The 15,357-nt window shown below is 42.4% G+C and overlaps 1 protein-coding gene across 1 annotated transcript in view; it reads left to right on the forward strand.

Moving 5' to 3' along the window:
* The window catches only part of LOC134338162 (arf-GAP with SH3 domain, ANK repeat and PH domain-containing protein 2-like), a 119,858-nt gene that overhangs the window by 53,812 nt on the left and 50,689 nt on the right, over positions 1 to 15,357 (forward strand). The window contains exons 5-7 of the mRNA XM_063033763.1: positions 2,484 to 2,533; positions 11,748 to 11,877; positions 13,962 to 14,047. Coding sequence (XP_062889833.1) covers positions 2,484 to 2,533; positions 11,748 to 11,877; positions 13,962 to 14,047 — 266 coding nt within the window. The remainder of the gene's footprint in view (positions 1 to 2,483; positions 2,534 to 11,747; positions 11,878 to 13,961; positions 14,048 to 15,357) is intronic.

The following is a 15,357-nucleotide window of genomic DNA, read 5'->3' on the forward strand; positions in this document are numbered from 1 at the left end:
CCATGGGAGAAAGGGTAGGAGACAGGTGAGAAGAAGTTAGAGGTTAGAGTGAGGAATAGAAAAAGAGGTGGGGGGGCAGGGGGAAGAGGGTAAATGTATTTTTACCAGAAGGAGAAGTCGATATTCATGCCATCAAGTTGGAGGCCACTGAGATGGAATATAAGGTGTTGCTACTCACCCTGAGGGTGGACTGACATGTCGAAATGGGAATTGGAATTAAAATGTTTGGCTACCTAGAGGCTCCACTTTTGGAGGATGGAGCTGAGGTACTCGACAAAGCGGCCCCCCAATTTATGACGGGTCTAACCAATGTAGAGGAGGCCGCATTGGAAGCACCGCCCCCATCTTTTCATTTTGGCATCTTCCCCACCCCCCCCTTTTCTGTCCTGAAGAAGGGTCTCGACCCAAAACATTGACTGTTTATTTATTTCCATAGCTATACACACTGCTCTACGATTGGAACACCGATGCACCCACTGACCCACCAGCCCTACACTCACTGCAGATTGGACCCATTTTAAGTAAAAACATTTCTGTCAGATGTTCATCATCTTTTTTTTGTTTGTCTGAAACAAGATTTTTCATTAATGCAATGTGGCTAAAGGATTTTTTCCCCACTTGGCGAACATTGTGTCTAAATTGTGTGAGTATTATTCCTTGAGTATTAGTGTGACAGCCCTACTTGTCGGATGCGAAGTGTACAGTTGTCACTTTGGACTGCAGGTTAAGTTAATGATATTGTCTTGTCTCTGTCTGGAAGTGAGTTGAGTGCACCCTCTCAGATCTTCTCAACTGTTTGGAGATTGGGAGCCATCAAATGTGTGTGTATGAATCAAGAATCCAAGGAACAGTGAACTAGCCCATTTCAATGGAACTGTGTCGAGTAAAAAGTGGTCATTTAATATATATATATATATATATATATATGGTCATTGATTTCTATCAAATTTAAAATAATTCTGCCTATGTTGTCTTTTCGGTGGTGGGCCATTTCTGAAAGTAACCTTGCTGATATTATCCTACTCTCTGAAGAAAATCTGAAATAAAATGAGTGAAGCAAAATTGTGGTGCATTCAGTGAAACAGAATCCAAATCAGAATCAATTTTAATATTACTGGCATGTGTTGTGAAATTTGTTAACTTTGAGGCAGCAGTACAATGCAACACATAACAATAGAGAGAGAAAAATGTTTTATTTCTCTATTATGTATTTCATTGTATTGTATGTATATATATATAATTGTGTGTATATATTTAGTACATATATAAAATTGTTAAATTAAATAAGAGTGCAAAAATAGAAATTAAAAAAGTAGAGAGGTGGTGTTCATGGGTTCAGTATCCATTCAGCAATCAAATGACAGAGGGGAGGAAGCTGTTCCTGAATCGTTGAGTGTGTGCCTTCAGGCTTCTGTACCTCCTTCCTGACGGTAGCAATGAGAAGAGGGCATGTCCTGAGTGACGGGGGTCCTTAATGATGGATGCCGCCTTTCTAGGCATCGCTGTAAGAAGATGCCTTGGATACTACGTAGTGTAGTGCCCATGATGGAGCTAAGTTTACAACTCTCTACAGCTTACATCGATCCTGTGGAGTTCACTGCCCACCCCCTCCCCCCATATCAGAAGGCGATGCAGCCAGTTAGAATGCTCTCCAGAGGTCATCTGTGGAGGTTTTCAAGTGTTTTAGGTGACATAACAAATCCTAAACTCCTAATGGAATATAGCCGCTGTCTTGCTTTCTTTAGAATGGCATCGATATGTTGGGTCTGTGTTAGGTTCTCAGAGATATTGACACCCAGAAACAGAGCAGTAAGGAATGTGGTGATGTTCAATCTTTATGATGCAAGTCTGATATTATTTTGCTGCACTGTCTACCTCCAAGAATGTGTTCCTGAGCTGAGTTTAAACGTGCGTGTGCGTGCACACAGACTCACACACCATTAACTTATTCAGCCTGTGCCTCTGATTGATTGTGAACTGTTTTCCACATATGCACGGGGGAAATATAACCTCCTCAATACTCTTACAGACCAGCTATTGCAACAGTGGGCTGGCATACTCTAGTCAGGAGTTAAATTTAATAGTGGGATATTAAGGTTGTGTAGTGGGTAGTATTGCTGTCTCACAACTCTGGTCTTCCCACGTTCAATCCTGAGCTTTGCTGCTGCCAATATGATGGCTGCATTTTCCGCTGTGACAGCCAGGATTTGCCCTGGGTAATCCAGTTTCCTTATGTATCCCAGGGACCTACTGCTGGGTAGGTTAGTTGGCTGCTGTAACTTACCACTAGTGTACACTAGGAGAATGAAGGGCTGGGGTTAACGTGAGTGAGAATAACTTGCTGAGAAATAAGTGTGAGAATCTGAGAGCCAGTCTGACTCGGTGGGCCAAATAACCTGCTCCAGTGACCTAAAGGAATAGGAATTGGATACCTAGCTTCAGAGATGAGGGAAGTTCAACTGGTCTTTGTTCTCTGTCTACAGGACCCAAAGAAGCTCATTGAGAAAGCTTGGAAGGATTACGAGAACAAAGTGTAAGTGCCACCTCTGTAGGACAAGCAAACGGTAGAAAAATATTTGATATCGCTTCCTTGCATCATCATTCTGCAGACGAGGTTGAACTAGAGCCATATCTTATGATTAAAGGTCAAATGTCACTGTATGCTTCCACAACTAATTCTACAAAACATGGTCATTTACTGCTGCGGCTCGTGATACTTACATACTTTTGGATTAAGGAGCACTGTTGTTTGTTGTTAAAGTCACTTTTCTTGTGTGATAACTTTGTATAAGACATATTGTCATTGTCAGTGTGGCAGGCGTTCCCAGCTTTTTCCATGCCCAGGACCAATACCTTGAAGCAAGGGGTCTGTGGACCCCAAGTTGGGAACCCCAGTGTACGGAATCAGCTTCCTGTCCTCTTTTAGACAGAGCATTCGAGATTATAGTAACTCTTTACTTTACAAAGAAGCCCTACTTATCTTCACTCTTTCTTTAGTAAGTACTTTTTTATTTCCTCACATTGGTAAGAAAAACGTTAATGTGAAGGCATTTTAATGGTGCGGTTAGAATGGGTTGAAATTGGAGACAGTGACTGGAGCAACCCACATTCAATGTTCAATGTTACAGCTGTTTGAACCAACCATTGCTCTGAGCAGGAAATTTTTATATAGTCTGTAAACTGTGTGGCACTTTAATAAAACATTATATAAGGGGAAAATTCCAGATGCGTGGCAACAAAGGCTTTGTATGCGGGGGCATTTCAGTTACCGTGCAGCCACACACCGGCACAGCTTAGAGGGAACAGTGCCCATGTTCTACGTTGGTGTATAATTCAGAGGAAAACTTTCACGAGGTTGTGCTTCCCGATGTCTTTCCTCTATGCCGGGGTTCCCAATGTTTCTTATGCCATGGACCCCTGTCATTAATAAAGGGGTCTCTGGCCCCCAGATTGGAAACTAACTGCTCTAAGCAGTGGACGTTGTGGTTTTGGGAAGTGATGTTGAAGAAACCTTAATCTATTGTTGAAGTGCTTCTTGTTGAATGTCTGCTCTATAGCCACGATTTCGCAGAAATGTAGAGACTAAATATTTGGCTGTGTGGTCTTATTACCATGATTTTTTTTGTGTTTGGAGAAATTCATCCCGGTAAGAAGAGAGCATTCAATTTCCTTCAAATACAGAACTTGTAGATTGTTTGACAATGGAATCAGGAGGTGAATGGCTGGGGTAAATACCCAGTCCTCATGCCCTGTCCTTTTATGTCATTTTAATTTTTGGGTTGCGAATAACAAACACAAAATGCTGAAGCAGGTCAGGCAGCATCTGTGGAAAGGAATAAGCATTTCAAACGTAAGTTGGGAGAAATTTCTGGTCAATGGCACCCTGTTCCTTGCAGGAACTCCCTCCATGGCTGAAACTTTGGTGATGATGTATGTTTGTGAATAATATATAATATCCTTTTGGAGATGGTCATTGCTTACGGTGTTTTTTTTGAATATTGTCGAGGCCTTGCTGTGTGTTAGCACAACTTGCTGCATTGCATCAGAATAGAACAGTGAACATCCCCTTTTCTGATGATCAGCTGAATGTGGTTGGGCCTGAAACCCAAAAACATGGGTCAGGACCGACCGCATCTGATTGCTTCACGTTAAATCTGTGCCTCTTGGTCACTGACGTTTCATCTGCAAGTATTTTCCTGTTTTGCTTGTCAAAACCCTTCCAGATTTGGAAACCTCCATGTAATGATCTCTTTTAAAGTTTGTCTAGCGAGAGGGATTGTGGCTGATGTTGTCTTTCCGTATAACTAAAAAATCATTCCTATTTAGTATAGTAATAGACTTCCTCTGCACTCTCTGGGGTTCCTCTGACATTAGCTTAAGCTGGTTATTCATTCTCAGCAATGTCAAATAGCAAGCTGACTCTCATGTGGACAATTTCACTGAAATTACTTTAAGAGTTTTCTGTGTGAACTGCATGATTTGAAGTGGTTTGATGAAATGCCAAGCAAGTATTTGCGTGTGATAGGACTAGTTTCTTATGAGGTGGAATTGCTAGTTTGTGCATTGGTTGGTTTTGTAAAGGAAATATAATTAGAAAACTTGAGACTCTAATTTCCATCTGTGGAATAAATTCACATCATTGTCTATCTGTCTATCTATCTATAGAGAATTAACCCCTCCAACTGTGCTGCCCCAGGGATCCCGATTAACCCTAACATAATCACGGGACAATTTACAATGACTAATGATCCTACCCGGTACATCTTTGGACTGTGGGAGTAAACTGCAGCACCCGTGGAAATCCTGCACATTCCACGGGGAGGACGTACAGAGACACCCGACAGAACAGTGCCGGAATTGAATGCCGAGCTCCGGAATGCCTGAGCTGTAATAGTTTAGGTTAGATTAGATTATTAGATTATGAGGACACGCAGTCCTCTTTTATCGTCATTTAGTAATGCATGCATTAGGAAATGATACAATGTTTTTCCAGAATGATATCACAGAAACACATGACAAACCCATTGAAAAACTGACAAAAGCCACATAATTATAACATATAGTTACAACAGTGCAAAGCAATACCGTAATTTGGTAAAGAACAGACCATGGCACGGTAAAAGTCTCAAAGTCTCTCGAAAGTCCCATCATCTCGCGCAGATGGTGAACTTCCAGTGCCGCAAACTTGCCGATGCAGCATCCTGGAAGCATCCGACCACAGTCCGACTTTGAGTCCGTCTGAAAGCTCCGAGCCTCCGACCAGCCCTCCGACACCGAGCACCGAGCACCATCTCTGCCGAGTGCTTTGACCCCGGCCCCGGCAACAAGTAATAGGCAAAGCCGAGGATTTGGGGCCTTCCCCTCTGGAGATTCTCGATCGCACAGTAGCAGCAGCAGCGAAGTGGGCATTTCAGAAGTTTTTCCAGGTGTTCGTCCGTGCTTCTCACGGCTGTCTCCATCAAATCAGGATTGTGTACGATATCATTCGGAACGGCCGCGTGCACTGCATCACGCCGCCATTTTCTTCTCCCTCCTCCTAACTGCTAACTGCAGTTTTTTTTTGGAAGCTTTAGGGAGCTTGGGTTGAAATTGGGACACGAAGCAGCCCCATGTAGCAAACACCATCCTGTATGAGTCAACGATTCATCTGTTCTTTCACTGGAATGTCCAATTTGTATAACCTCCATTATTGGCAAGGAAGTGTACCTTCCATACTTCAGCATAAAGTTTTCCTTCATTTTCTGAGGATATTCCATTGGGAATAATTTCCATTGTTGGTTTCTGATGGTATTTTCTGGGGGAGTCACCTTTTTGTTCTGGGCTTGTGAGGTGATGTTAGTAGACCTCATCCTCATTTCACATCTTTAGGATGTGTTCAATGTTAAATGTTATTGTAATAATGTGTGCTGTAAATTAGTCTGCCAGTTTAAGCTGGAATCATTCAATACCTTGTTTTTCCATTTTAACTTCCTGCCTCTCATCAAGAGCCACATTAACTGAACTGAGAACCCTGCAAAACTGTCATGAAATATCTCAAACTGATTTAAAAGAGTCTACTCAACACATTTATCTCAGAAAAAGCAAAGAAGAAAGCTGGTTTGATATTTCAGTTCTTCTGGTATTTCTTTGGGTTATTGGATTATATTCCTTGATTTGTGCGACGTTCCCAACATGGCGACAAGCCAATCCATTAGACAGGAGCAGCATAATCTGGCAAACAGGCAAAGCCAGTATTTGTGCGGTGCCTTGCATAACTTCCCAGAGACCATGAAGGCTTTTTAGCCAACTCTAACTGCTATAATAACAGCATCTAAAATGTTACAAGAAAAGTTGAATTACAATAATTAGATAATCTATTTTCTTCAGTGATGTTAGTTGAGGAATAAATAGTGGTAGAATACCCTACCTCTTCTTATAGAATCAAGTTTATTATCACTGACATATAGAGTCATAGAAAAGTACAGCACAGAAACAGGCCCTTCAGCCCATCTAGTCTGTACTGGACCATTTCAATTGCCCTCTTCCCATTGCACATGTACCAGGAACATGGCCCTTCATACCCCTGCCATCCATGTGCCTATCCAAACTTTTCTCCAACATTGAAATTGAGCTTGGATGCACCACTTGTGCTGGCAGCTCATTCCACACTCTCACCACCCTCTCAGTGAAGAAGTTACCCCTCATGTTCCCCTTAATCTTTTCACCTTTTGCCCTTAACCCATGACCTCTAGTTATAGGCCCACCTAACCTCAGTGGAAAAAGTCTGCTTGCATTTACCTTATTTATACCCCTCATAATTTTGCATACCTTTATCAAATCTCCTTTCACTCTTCTATGTTGCAAGAAATAAAGTCCTAACCTATTTAATCTTTCCTTATAGCTTTGGTCTTCCAGACCAGACAACATCCTTATAAATTTTCTCTGAACTCTTTCAACCTTACTTCGAATTAGGACTTGCCAATATCGTATACAACTTCAACATAGCATCCTATCTCCTGTAATCAGTACTTTGATGTATAAAAGCTTTCTCAATGACCCTTTCTATCTATGTCACCACTTTCAATGACCTGTAATTCCCAGATCCTTTGTTCTACCACACTCCTCAGTGCCCTATCATCCACTGTGGAAGATTTATCTTGGTTGGTCCCCATGTTGTGAGTTGAATTGAATTGAATTGCCTTTATTCTTTTACATCCTTCACATACATGAGGAGTAAAAATCTTTACGTTACGTCTCCATCTAAATGTGCAATGTGCAATCAAAGTAATTTCTAATAATTTATAATAAATAGAACAGTCAATGTAACATAGAACTACACTCAAATCAGCGTGAGTTCATCAGTCTGATGGCCTGGTGGAAGAAGCTGTCCCGAAGACTGTTGGTCCTGGCTTTCAGGCTGCGGTACCATTTCCCGGCTGGTAGCAGCTAGAATAGATTGTGATTGGGGTGACTCGGGTCCCCAATGATCCTACAGGTCCTTTTCCCACACCTGTCTTTGTAAATGTCCTGAATCATGGGAAGTTCACAAATACAGATGCGCTGGGCTGTCCGCACCACTCTCTGCAGAGTCCTGCGATTGAGGGAAGTACGGTTCCCATACCAGGCAGTGATGCAGCCAGTCAGGATGCTCTCAAGTGTGCCTCTGTAGAAAGTTCTCAGGATCTGGGGGCCCATACCAAACTTCCTCAACCAGTGGAGGTGAAAGATTTTCCTTTGTGCCTTTTTCACCACACAGCTGGTGTGTACAGACCACGTGAGGTCCTCGGTGATGTGGATGCCGAGGAACTTGAAGCTGTTCACCCTCTCAACCCCAGATCCATTGATGTCAATAGGGGTTAGCCCATCTCCATTCCTCCTGTAATCCACAATCAGCTCCTTTGTTTTTGCAACATTGAGGGAGAGGTTGTTTTCTTGACGCCACTATGTCAGAGAGATGATTTCTTCCCTGTAGGCCACCTCATTATTGTTTGAGATGTAGGCCACCTCATTATTGTTTGAGATTAGGCCAATCAATGTAGTGTTGTCGGCAAAATTAATTAGTAGATTAGTGCTGTGGGTGGCGACACAGTCATGGGTATGCAGGGAGTAAAGGAAGGGTTGAGGGGCTCCTGTATTGAGAGTCAGAGGGATGGAGGTGAGGGAGCCCACTCTTACCACCTGCTGGTGATCTGACAGGAAGTCCAGGATTTTGTGGCAGCAGTATAGTGCAACACATACGTAAAGAAATACTATAAGTTACAATAAGAAATATAAAAAACAAGAAGTGCAAAAAGAGAGGAAAATATAGTGATTTATGAAGAGAGCATAGTGGAGAGGTAAGAGAGCAAATTAGTGAGACAAAGAGCAAGAATAATAATAATTGGCATGGGATCTTTTATGTTCACCTTAAGGTTGTTATAGCTGGGGTTGATAGTGGGGACAAGCTCCCACTATCTATTAAATGCGCCCAATGACATGTGTCTCAAACAACCTCTGACAACCAAGTTCAGCAGTCACGTGTGGCTGAGCTACTAAGCCCGGCGGAACCATTTCTATGACAGGAGAAGGGATAAAGGCAGGTTACTGGCTCCTTAGAACCAGTCACTTTGGGCAGATGGGGCTCGTCAGCCGTGGTTGGCAGCTCAGCTAGGAGAAGGAAAACTCTGATCTCAAACCTCCGCTGCCTTGCAGTTATACCCACTCATGGGGAAGGCACTGGGAGTAAGCCCCGAGGGAAAAACCCTGGAGGCAGTCCTACATCAAGTTCAATGCTGACTGGCAACTCCTGCAACCTCTCTGGTGTCAGTTTCTGCCGATCCTTTGGGTTCATCTGATGCATGGAGGGTGGGGTCTTTCTACATGAGCAACATATTGTACCGCAAAGGCCTGCGTATCTAGACAGTTAGGACGCAACATCTACGGTTGACCCTGACCGATGGAGGCCTCAGAAGGCAGAGAGGGTCTCCTATTCTCAGTATTGAACTGCAATAAAGTAACACTAATAGTGCAGTAAATTATAAACATGAGTGAATCATCAGATGCTGGAAATCCAGAGCAACACGCACCAGACGCTGGAGGAACTCAGCAGGTCAGGCAGCATCTATGGAGGGTAGTAGTTGATGTCTTGGGCCAAGACCGTTCATTCAGTGTGGAAAGGAAGGGGGGCAGAAACCAGATTAAAATGTTATGGGGAGGGTGAGGAGTAGAAGCTGGCAGGTAATAACTCAGAGAGGTGAGGGGAACGTGAGTGGAGAGGGAGGATGAAGTGAGAAGCTGGGATGGATCATGCAGTTCTGTCTCGATATCTCACTTGTAGTGCACCCTAGACCAGGTATTCAACAGTACGGGGAGGGATTTAAATCCTAAACCTTCTGACTTACACTTAAGGCAAATGAAAAACTTTAAATTGGTGTGTGTTGAAAACTGGAATTCTGAGAGATAAGTAAAGGAAGGAAAACAGAGCATCTTTATTTTTTATCTCACTGTTGCACATCTCTTTATACTTTTCTCTCCTCCCGAAGCCATTGTGCTATCTACCCCACAGCCGCGCCCCCGCCAGTCATCCAGTCATTAGCGTTAAAAGTTTCCACATTCTTCCTACATCCAACTCTGTCATAGTTCTCTGACATTTCTCACTTCTGTGCTATGTTTGGTTAAAGCAAACGTTTTGCTTTCTAGTTCCTGGTCTTCATTTTTTGAGTTTTTCCTTATAAGGTTCACAAGAATGGGATATGTTTGCCTCAAATGTTGTTGGAGATTCTTGTTCTTTGATGTCAACTAAAGCAGATGATTAATTCTTAATTAGACCGCCAGCTCTTGCTTGCATCATCTCCAAGCTTGATTGGTATGTTTTAGGAGAAAGCTTGCTCTTCCTATAAATTTGAATCATCCAAGTTATTGCTCAGCCAAAAAAAGCTCCATTCGCTCATGACTTTCATACATGCTAACTAGCAATACTTCTGCTAACAATTTTTCTGATTTTCTTTTTAAAGTTTTTGTCTTTGCGTTTACCTTCCTCCATTTTACCTGCAGGTACTTTCCCCATCAATATTACTGGAGCTGAAAAGCCGGTCTCATTCTCTGGCAGAGCGAGAGCAAAGAGAGGGCTGGATAAAGTGCAGAAGTTTTCTCAAATTCTTTGTTTATTAATGAAATAGGTGGGCACCACGGTAGAGTAGTGGTCAGTGCAATGCTCTCACAGCTTGGGGCGTCAGAGCTTAGGGTTCAACCCCAGTATAAGGAGTTTGTACGTCCTCCCCGTGAAATGTATGGGTTTTCTCTGGGCTCTCCAGTTTCCTCCCTCAGTCCAAAGGCACGCCAGTTAGTAGGTTAATTGGTTGTTGTAAATTGTCCTGGGATTAGCTTGGGGTTAAATCGGTGAGTTGCTGGACGGTGCGGCTCAAAGGGCCTATTCAGCGATGCATCTCTTAATAAACAAAAAATCGAGCCTGGAAGGGCTCTCCTGGAATTTAGACACAGTGAGTGTCTTCTCACCTTCATCTCTTCATCTTGGTTTAATACCTTGTTCACATGTTTCACTCACGTGTATTGGGAATTCTCTTAAATACATTGGTTTGGAGTTCAACATTCCTGGATTCATTGGTGACTCTCATTCGTGGCCCCAAATCCTGGTTGTGTTTACCTGTAACCATCTTCCCCATGTCCACAGTATTGAATTCCTTCTCAGCACCTGGTCGTCCTTTGGCCTTCCCATTTCTAGATCATTCCAGATTATTAAAATCACTCAGTGGAAGTGTATCTGAAAGTGAAGAGATTTTTTGTTTAGATCTCTCCTCTTTATGCTGCCTTGTGCTCAGTTTGATGTTTGTCAGGAGCTGTTTGTTGTTGTGGGCCATTACATCAAGTTCAAGTTCAGTTTATTGACATTCAGCCACACACATGTATAACACCAAATGAAACAACCTTCTGCTGAACCAAGGTTCACACCAGAGTACGTATAATTCACACTCATAGCACATAGGGTAATATTACACAAATAAATTCACAAGTAATAGGGTGCATTTACGACACAAGTTTAAAAGTAAACAGTATAATGCAATTGTTGTTTTGTTCATAATGAGACCTGGGTGGTAACAGGGAATTCAGTAGACTGGGGGACGAAGCTGTTTATCATCCTGTTCTATTGCTATGGTACCTCCTGCCTAATGGTACAGGGTCAAAAAGATTGTTGCTCGGATAGGAGGTAACCTTGACAATGCTAAGGGCCCTGCATACACAGCTCTCTTGAAAAATATCTCTGATGGGTGGAAGAGAGACTCTGATGATTCTCAGCAGTTCTTATAATTCTTTGTAGGGACCTGTGGTCAGATGCCTTGCAATTCCAGTACTAGATGGTAATGCAGATGCTCAGGGCACTCTGATGGTGCTCCTGCAAAAAATGTTTACAAAGGGGGGGAGGGAGCCTCAATCTCCTTAGGAAGTGGAGACACTGCTGTGCTTTCTTGACCAAAGAGGTGGTGTTGAGGGACCAGATGAGATTGGCCATTATGTGCACTTCCAGAAACCTGGTGCTCCTATCTCTCTACATGGAGGAGCTGCGTATGTGCAGTGAGGAATGGTCTGCCTGCACATTGCTGAAGTCCATGATCACCTCTTTGGTTCTGTTCACATTGAGGTCACAGGAGAAACCCTGGTGGTCTTGCAATGACTGTAAAGGCAAGTCCAGTTGTGTGTGTGTGTGTGTGTACTTGTCTTCAAAATCTGTTCAAACTACTGGATGAGCTCCTTGTGTTGCTTTTGACTGTTAGAAACAAGATTGAAAAGGAGAAGAAAGACCGGGCCAAGCAGTTTGGACTAAACCGTTCAGAAATAAGTCCTGCAGAAATTGCTGAGGAGTTGGAGAAAGAGAGAAAGATGTTCCAACTCCAGATGTGCGAGGCAAGTTGCAGCATATTTCATTTAAAACTTGTGTCTGTCTGAACTTGTAAGGGGGTGGGGTGGGGTCAAGATTAAAATATCTCCACATTGTATACTTATAATATCCAGACATCTCTGCTTCACAGTATGTTTAACTCCAAAGATGATAAGCACCTCAGTCACTAAAGTGCATCCTTCACTGCTTTATTGTTAACAATACAGTACTCCCGCAGTACAGCACTGGGAATATCGTGTTAGTTCTTGTATACTTAATTCTCGAGATGTAAGTCGCCTGTACACCGTATTTACTGTGTTGTTACTAATGCCCATATATGCTATTACCTTAATAGTTAACTTAATAGCTAACTTTCTATTAGGTAACCCTAATAGAAAGCATTATATTTGCAAACTCTGTCTCAGTTGCATCAGATTTAAGCATTTATTAAACAGCAAGTTACAAATGATTGAGGAAAAGAACACACATATTTTCTCTATTTTGGCTCTCATTGCATAAAATAGAGACAGAAATGGGCTGTTTGGCCCAAGAGATTTATCACTGTTTTTTTTTTCAGTGCTTCTTCTCACCTTGGTTTATCTTCCTCAAAAGGCAACTCTTGCAGTGCTAGTCTTCCCTGATGATAGTTAGTTACTGCCCGTTACGCCAGTGGTGTTTAGGGCAGCAATGAATGTCCTCTATCTCTGTCTGTCCTTGGCCAAATACCTGTGGAGGATTCTGCATTGCTGTTTCCATAACAATTTTTTTGATCTGTCTGTGTTGTTGGCCCTGAGCTCAACCCCTGAACATAGGGGACTGGTGTACCAGTCTTAATCTGGCCTCTATCCTTTGACCTGTTTGGCATGGGTGATCCTACCAAAAGCCAAAGCATAAAGCCCTGACACAAGCCAACATAGTTCTCTGGGTCATTGAAGTATGCAAGCCTCCAAACCCTACAACAGGTTTGTGGTCCTTTTGGGGGTGTCCTTGATGAACAGCTGATCATTTTCTTGGCTAATATTTGCCTATAGTTAGCAGTACCTAAAGAAATAATCTGGAGATCTTCTAATTGACACTTGCTACAATCCAGTAGTGACTACACTTTCAAAAGTACTCATTTGGCAACACAGTACTTTTGAAACACTGTGAGATTGTGGAAAACCTCTCAAAATTGTACAGCATTGAGTGACTGCATCATTTGCCTACAGAACAGAGAAATTGTGCACTAGAAATTAACTCATTGATTGCTGAATTTCTTAGATCTTTTCGTGTATTATTAGGTACCAGATGAGTTGTCAATTTCCCTCTCTCCACTCAACAACTTCTTCTTGGGCAGTTCCTTGGGCTCGAGCATGACTTCCATTCTGGTTTTGTGGGTTCTGAGGTGGATGATTTGGCCAGTGAGATTTTTCCACAAATGGAGCAGGAGGTGTGCCTGATGGCCAGGGTGGATGGATAGTTTGTTCCTCTAGGACCACTTACCCAAAGCTTTGGTGCATTTGCCATGCATGCCCTCAATATTCTAAAATGCTTTTTAACTCTGACTGGTCATGGGCCAGAGATTTCTAGGAGTCTGTAAGCATGGTTGAAATGTTTTTGAGTACATCTTTTAAATTACTTCCTTTGTCCACCCACTGATTTCTTCCTATGAGAACTCAGAATACTGTATTTTTCAAGATTCTGGTGCCAGGCATGTAAGAGATGTGGCCTGCTTAAGACAGGCATACAGTTTGTCAGGCAGGAGAGATCCCTGCCCTCCTACATGAGTCTGAGAACTAGATTATCCACAGCAGGTATTTTCAGGCACTGAAAAATGCACCAATAATATGTCTGCAAGATATTTCCAATCCAATGGAATGATAAAGAAATCAATCTTGGGTGTCCCTTTTTAGGCCAATGTCCCTAACCCTGAGGCATTTATTATCTATCTATTAGTGAATTGACAAAAATCATCTTTTGTACCCTGCAGTATGGCAAATACTGTCTTTTGCATCTTCATGTTATCTGTCTAGACTTAATTCAAAAAGCTCCTGTAATTAGATACGAGAGAGAAAGAGAGTGCGTGCCATTCCCGAGAATGTGAACTGACTGTATGTTCCTTGTTTCACAGTATCTTCTCAAGGTGAGCGAAATAAAGATTCGAGAAGGTCCTGACCTACTCCAAAGCCTCATCAAGTACTTCCATGCTCAACAGAAGTAAGACGTTTTCAGTTGATTCTCTAGTTGGATATGGCCATTCAGTTCCCTGAGAACCTTCCTCCATTCTTGGAGATCATGGCTAACCTGTAGTTTAATTCTGTCTTTCTTCCTTGCTTCTACACTATCCATGTCCTTCTCTAACAAAATACTTTGATCTCTATCTTGGTCTTTATTTGAACTCCCAGCCTGAACAATAGATGTGGGGTGGATTTCCATTTGACTTTGTCTTGAAGACATTTTTGACCTCAGTCCAAATGATTTACCTGTGTTCTGAGACACTGACCCTTCTTTCCAGAACATGTTCTTTCCCCAGTGCCCCTTTCACCACTGCTCAGACATGGGAAATACCTTCCCTGTCATATCCTGACAGAATTTTGTATATTTCAATGAGGTCCCTCATGTTCTTCAAAACGATAGTGATTGCAGGTTTAATTGAGCTAATCTCTCTTTGTATGACTGTCCTGCCATTGTAGGGATGGGGAATCAGTCTAGTGAACCTTTATGGTCTGCCTGGTGTGGTAGAGGGACCAAAACGGCCCCGAATACTCCAGATCCTCTTTATAATTGTAGCATGACATGCCAGCTCCTGGTCTCAAAACCTCTTGAAATGAAGGACAACGTACCATTTGCCACCTTAATTACTGGCTGCATTTGTGGCTTGCTTTTGGTTACTGGTGTTCAAGATAGCACAGATCCTTTAGTACATCAGAATTTCCAAATCAATCATCACTTGATTAATACTCTGCCTTTCCTTTATGATGTCAGACTTACCCTCATTGTACAACATCCACCATATCTTTGCCCACTCAAAGTTCAAAGTAACTTTATTATCAAAGTACATATATGTGACCATATACAACCCTGGGATTCATTTTCTTGTGGGCATTCACAATACATGTAATGAAACACAATAGAACTAATGAAAATCTACGCACAAAGACAGACAGACAACCAATGTGCAAAAGGCAACAAATTGTGAAAATACAAAAAGAGAAACAAAATAATAATAGATAAATAAAAAATAACATTGAGAACAAGAGTTGCAGAATCCTTGAAAGTCAGCCCATAGGTTGTGGGAATAGTTCAGTGTTGATGCGAGTGAAGTTCTCCACTCTGGTTCAGGAGCCTGATGATCGAAGGGTAATAACTGTTCCTGAACCTGGTGGTATGGGACCTCAGGCTCCTGCACCTTTTTCTGGATGATGGATGCTGCTTTCCTGAGCAGAGCTCCATGTAGATGTGCTCACTGGTGGGGAGGGTTTTACCCTGTGACGGACTGGGCCGTATCCACTACATTTTGTTTGCTT

The sequence above is a fragment of the Mobula hypostoma genome, chromosome 26 (assembly GCF_963921235.1).
Source record: "Mobula hypostoma chromosome 26, sMobHyp1.1, whole genome shotgun sequence".
In the NCBI taxonomy this organism is placed as follows: Eukaryota; Metazoa; Chordata; class Chondrichthyes; order Myliobatiformes; family Myliobatidae; genus Mobula; species Mobula hypostoma.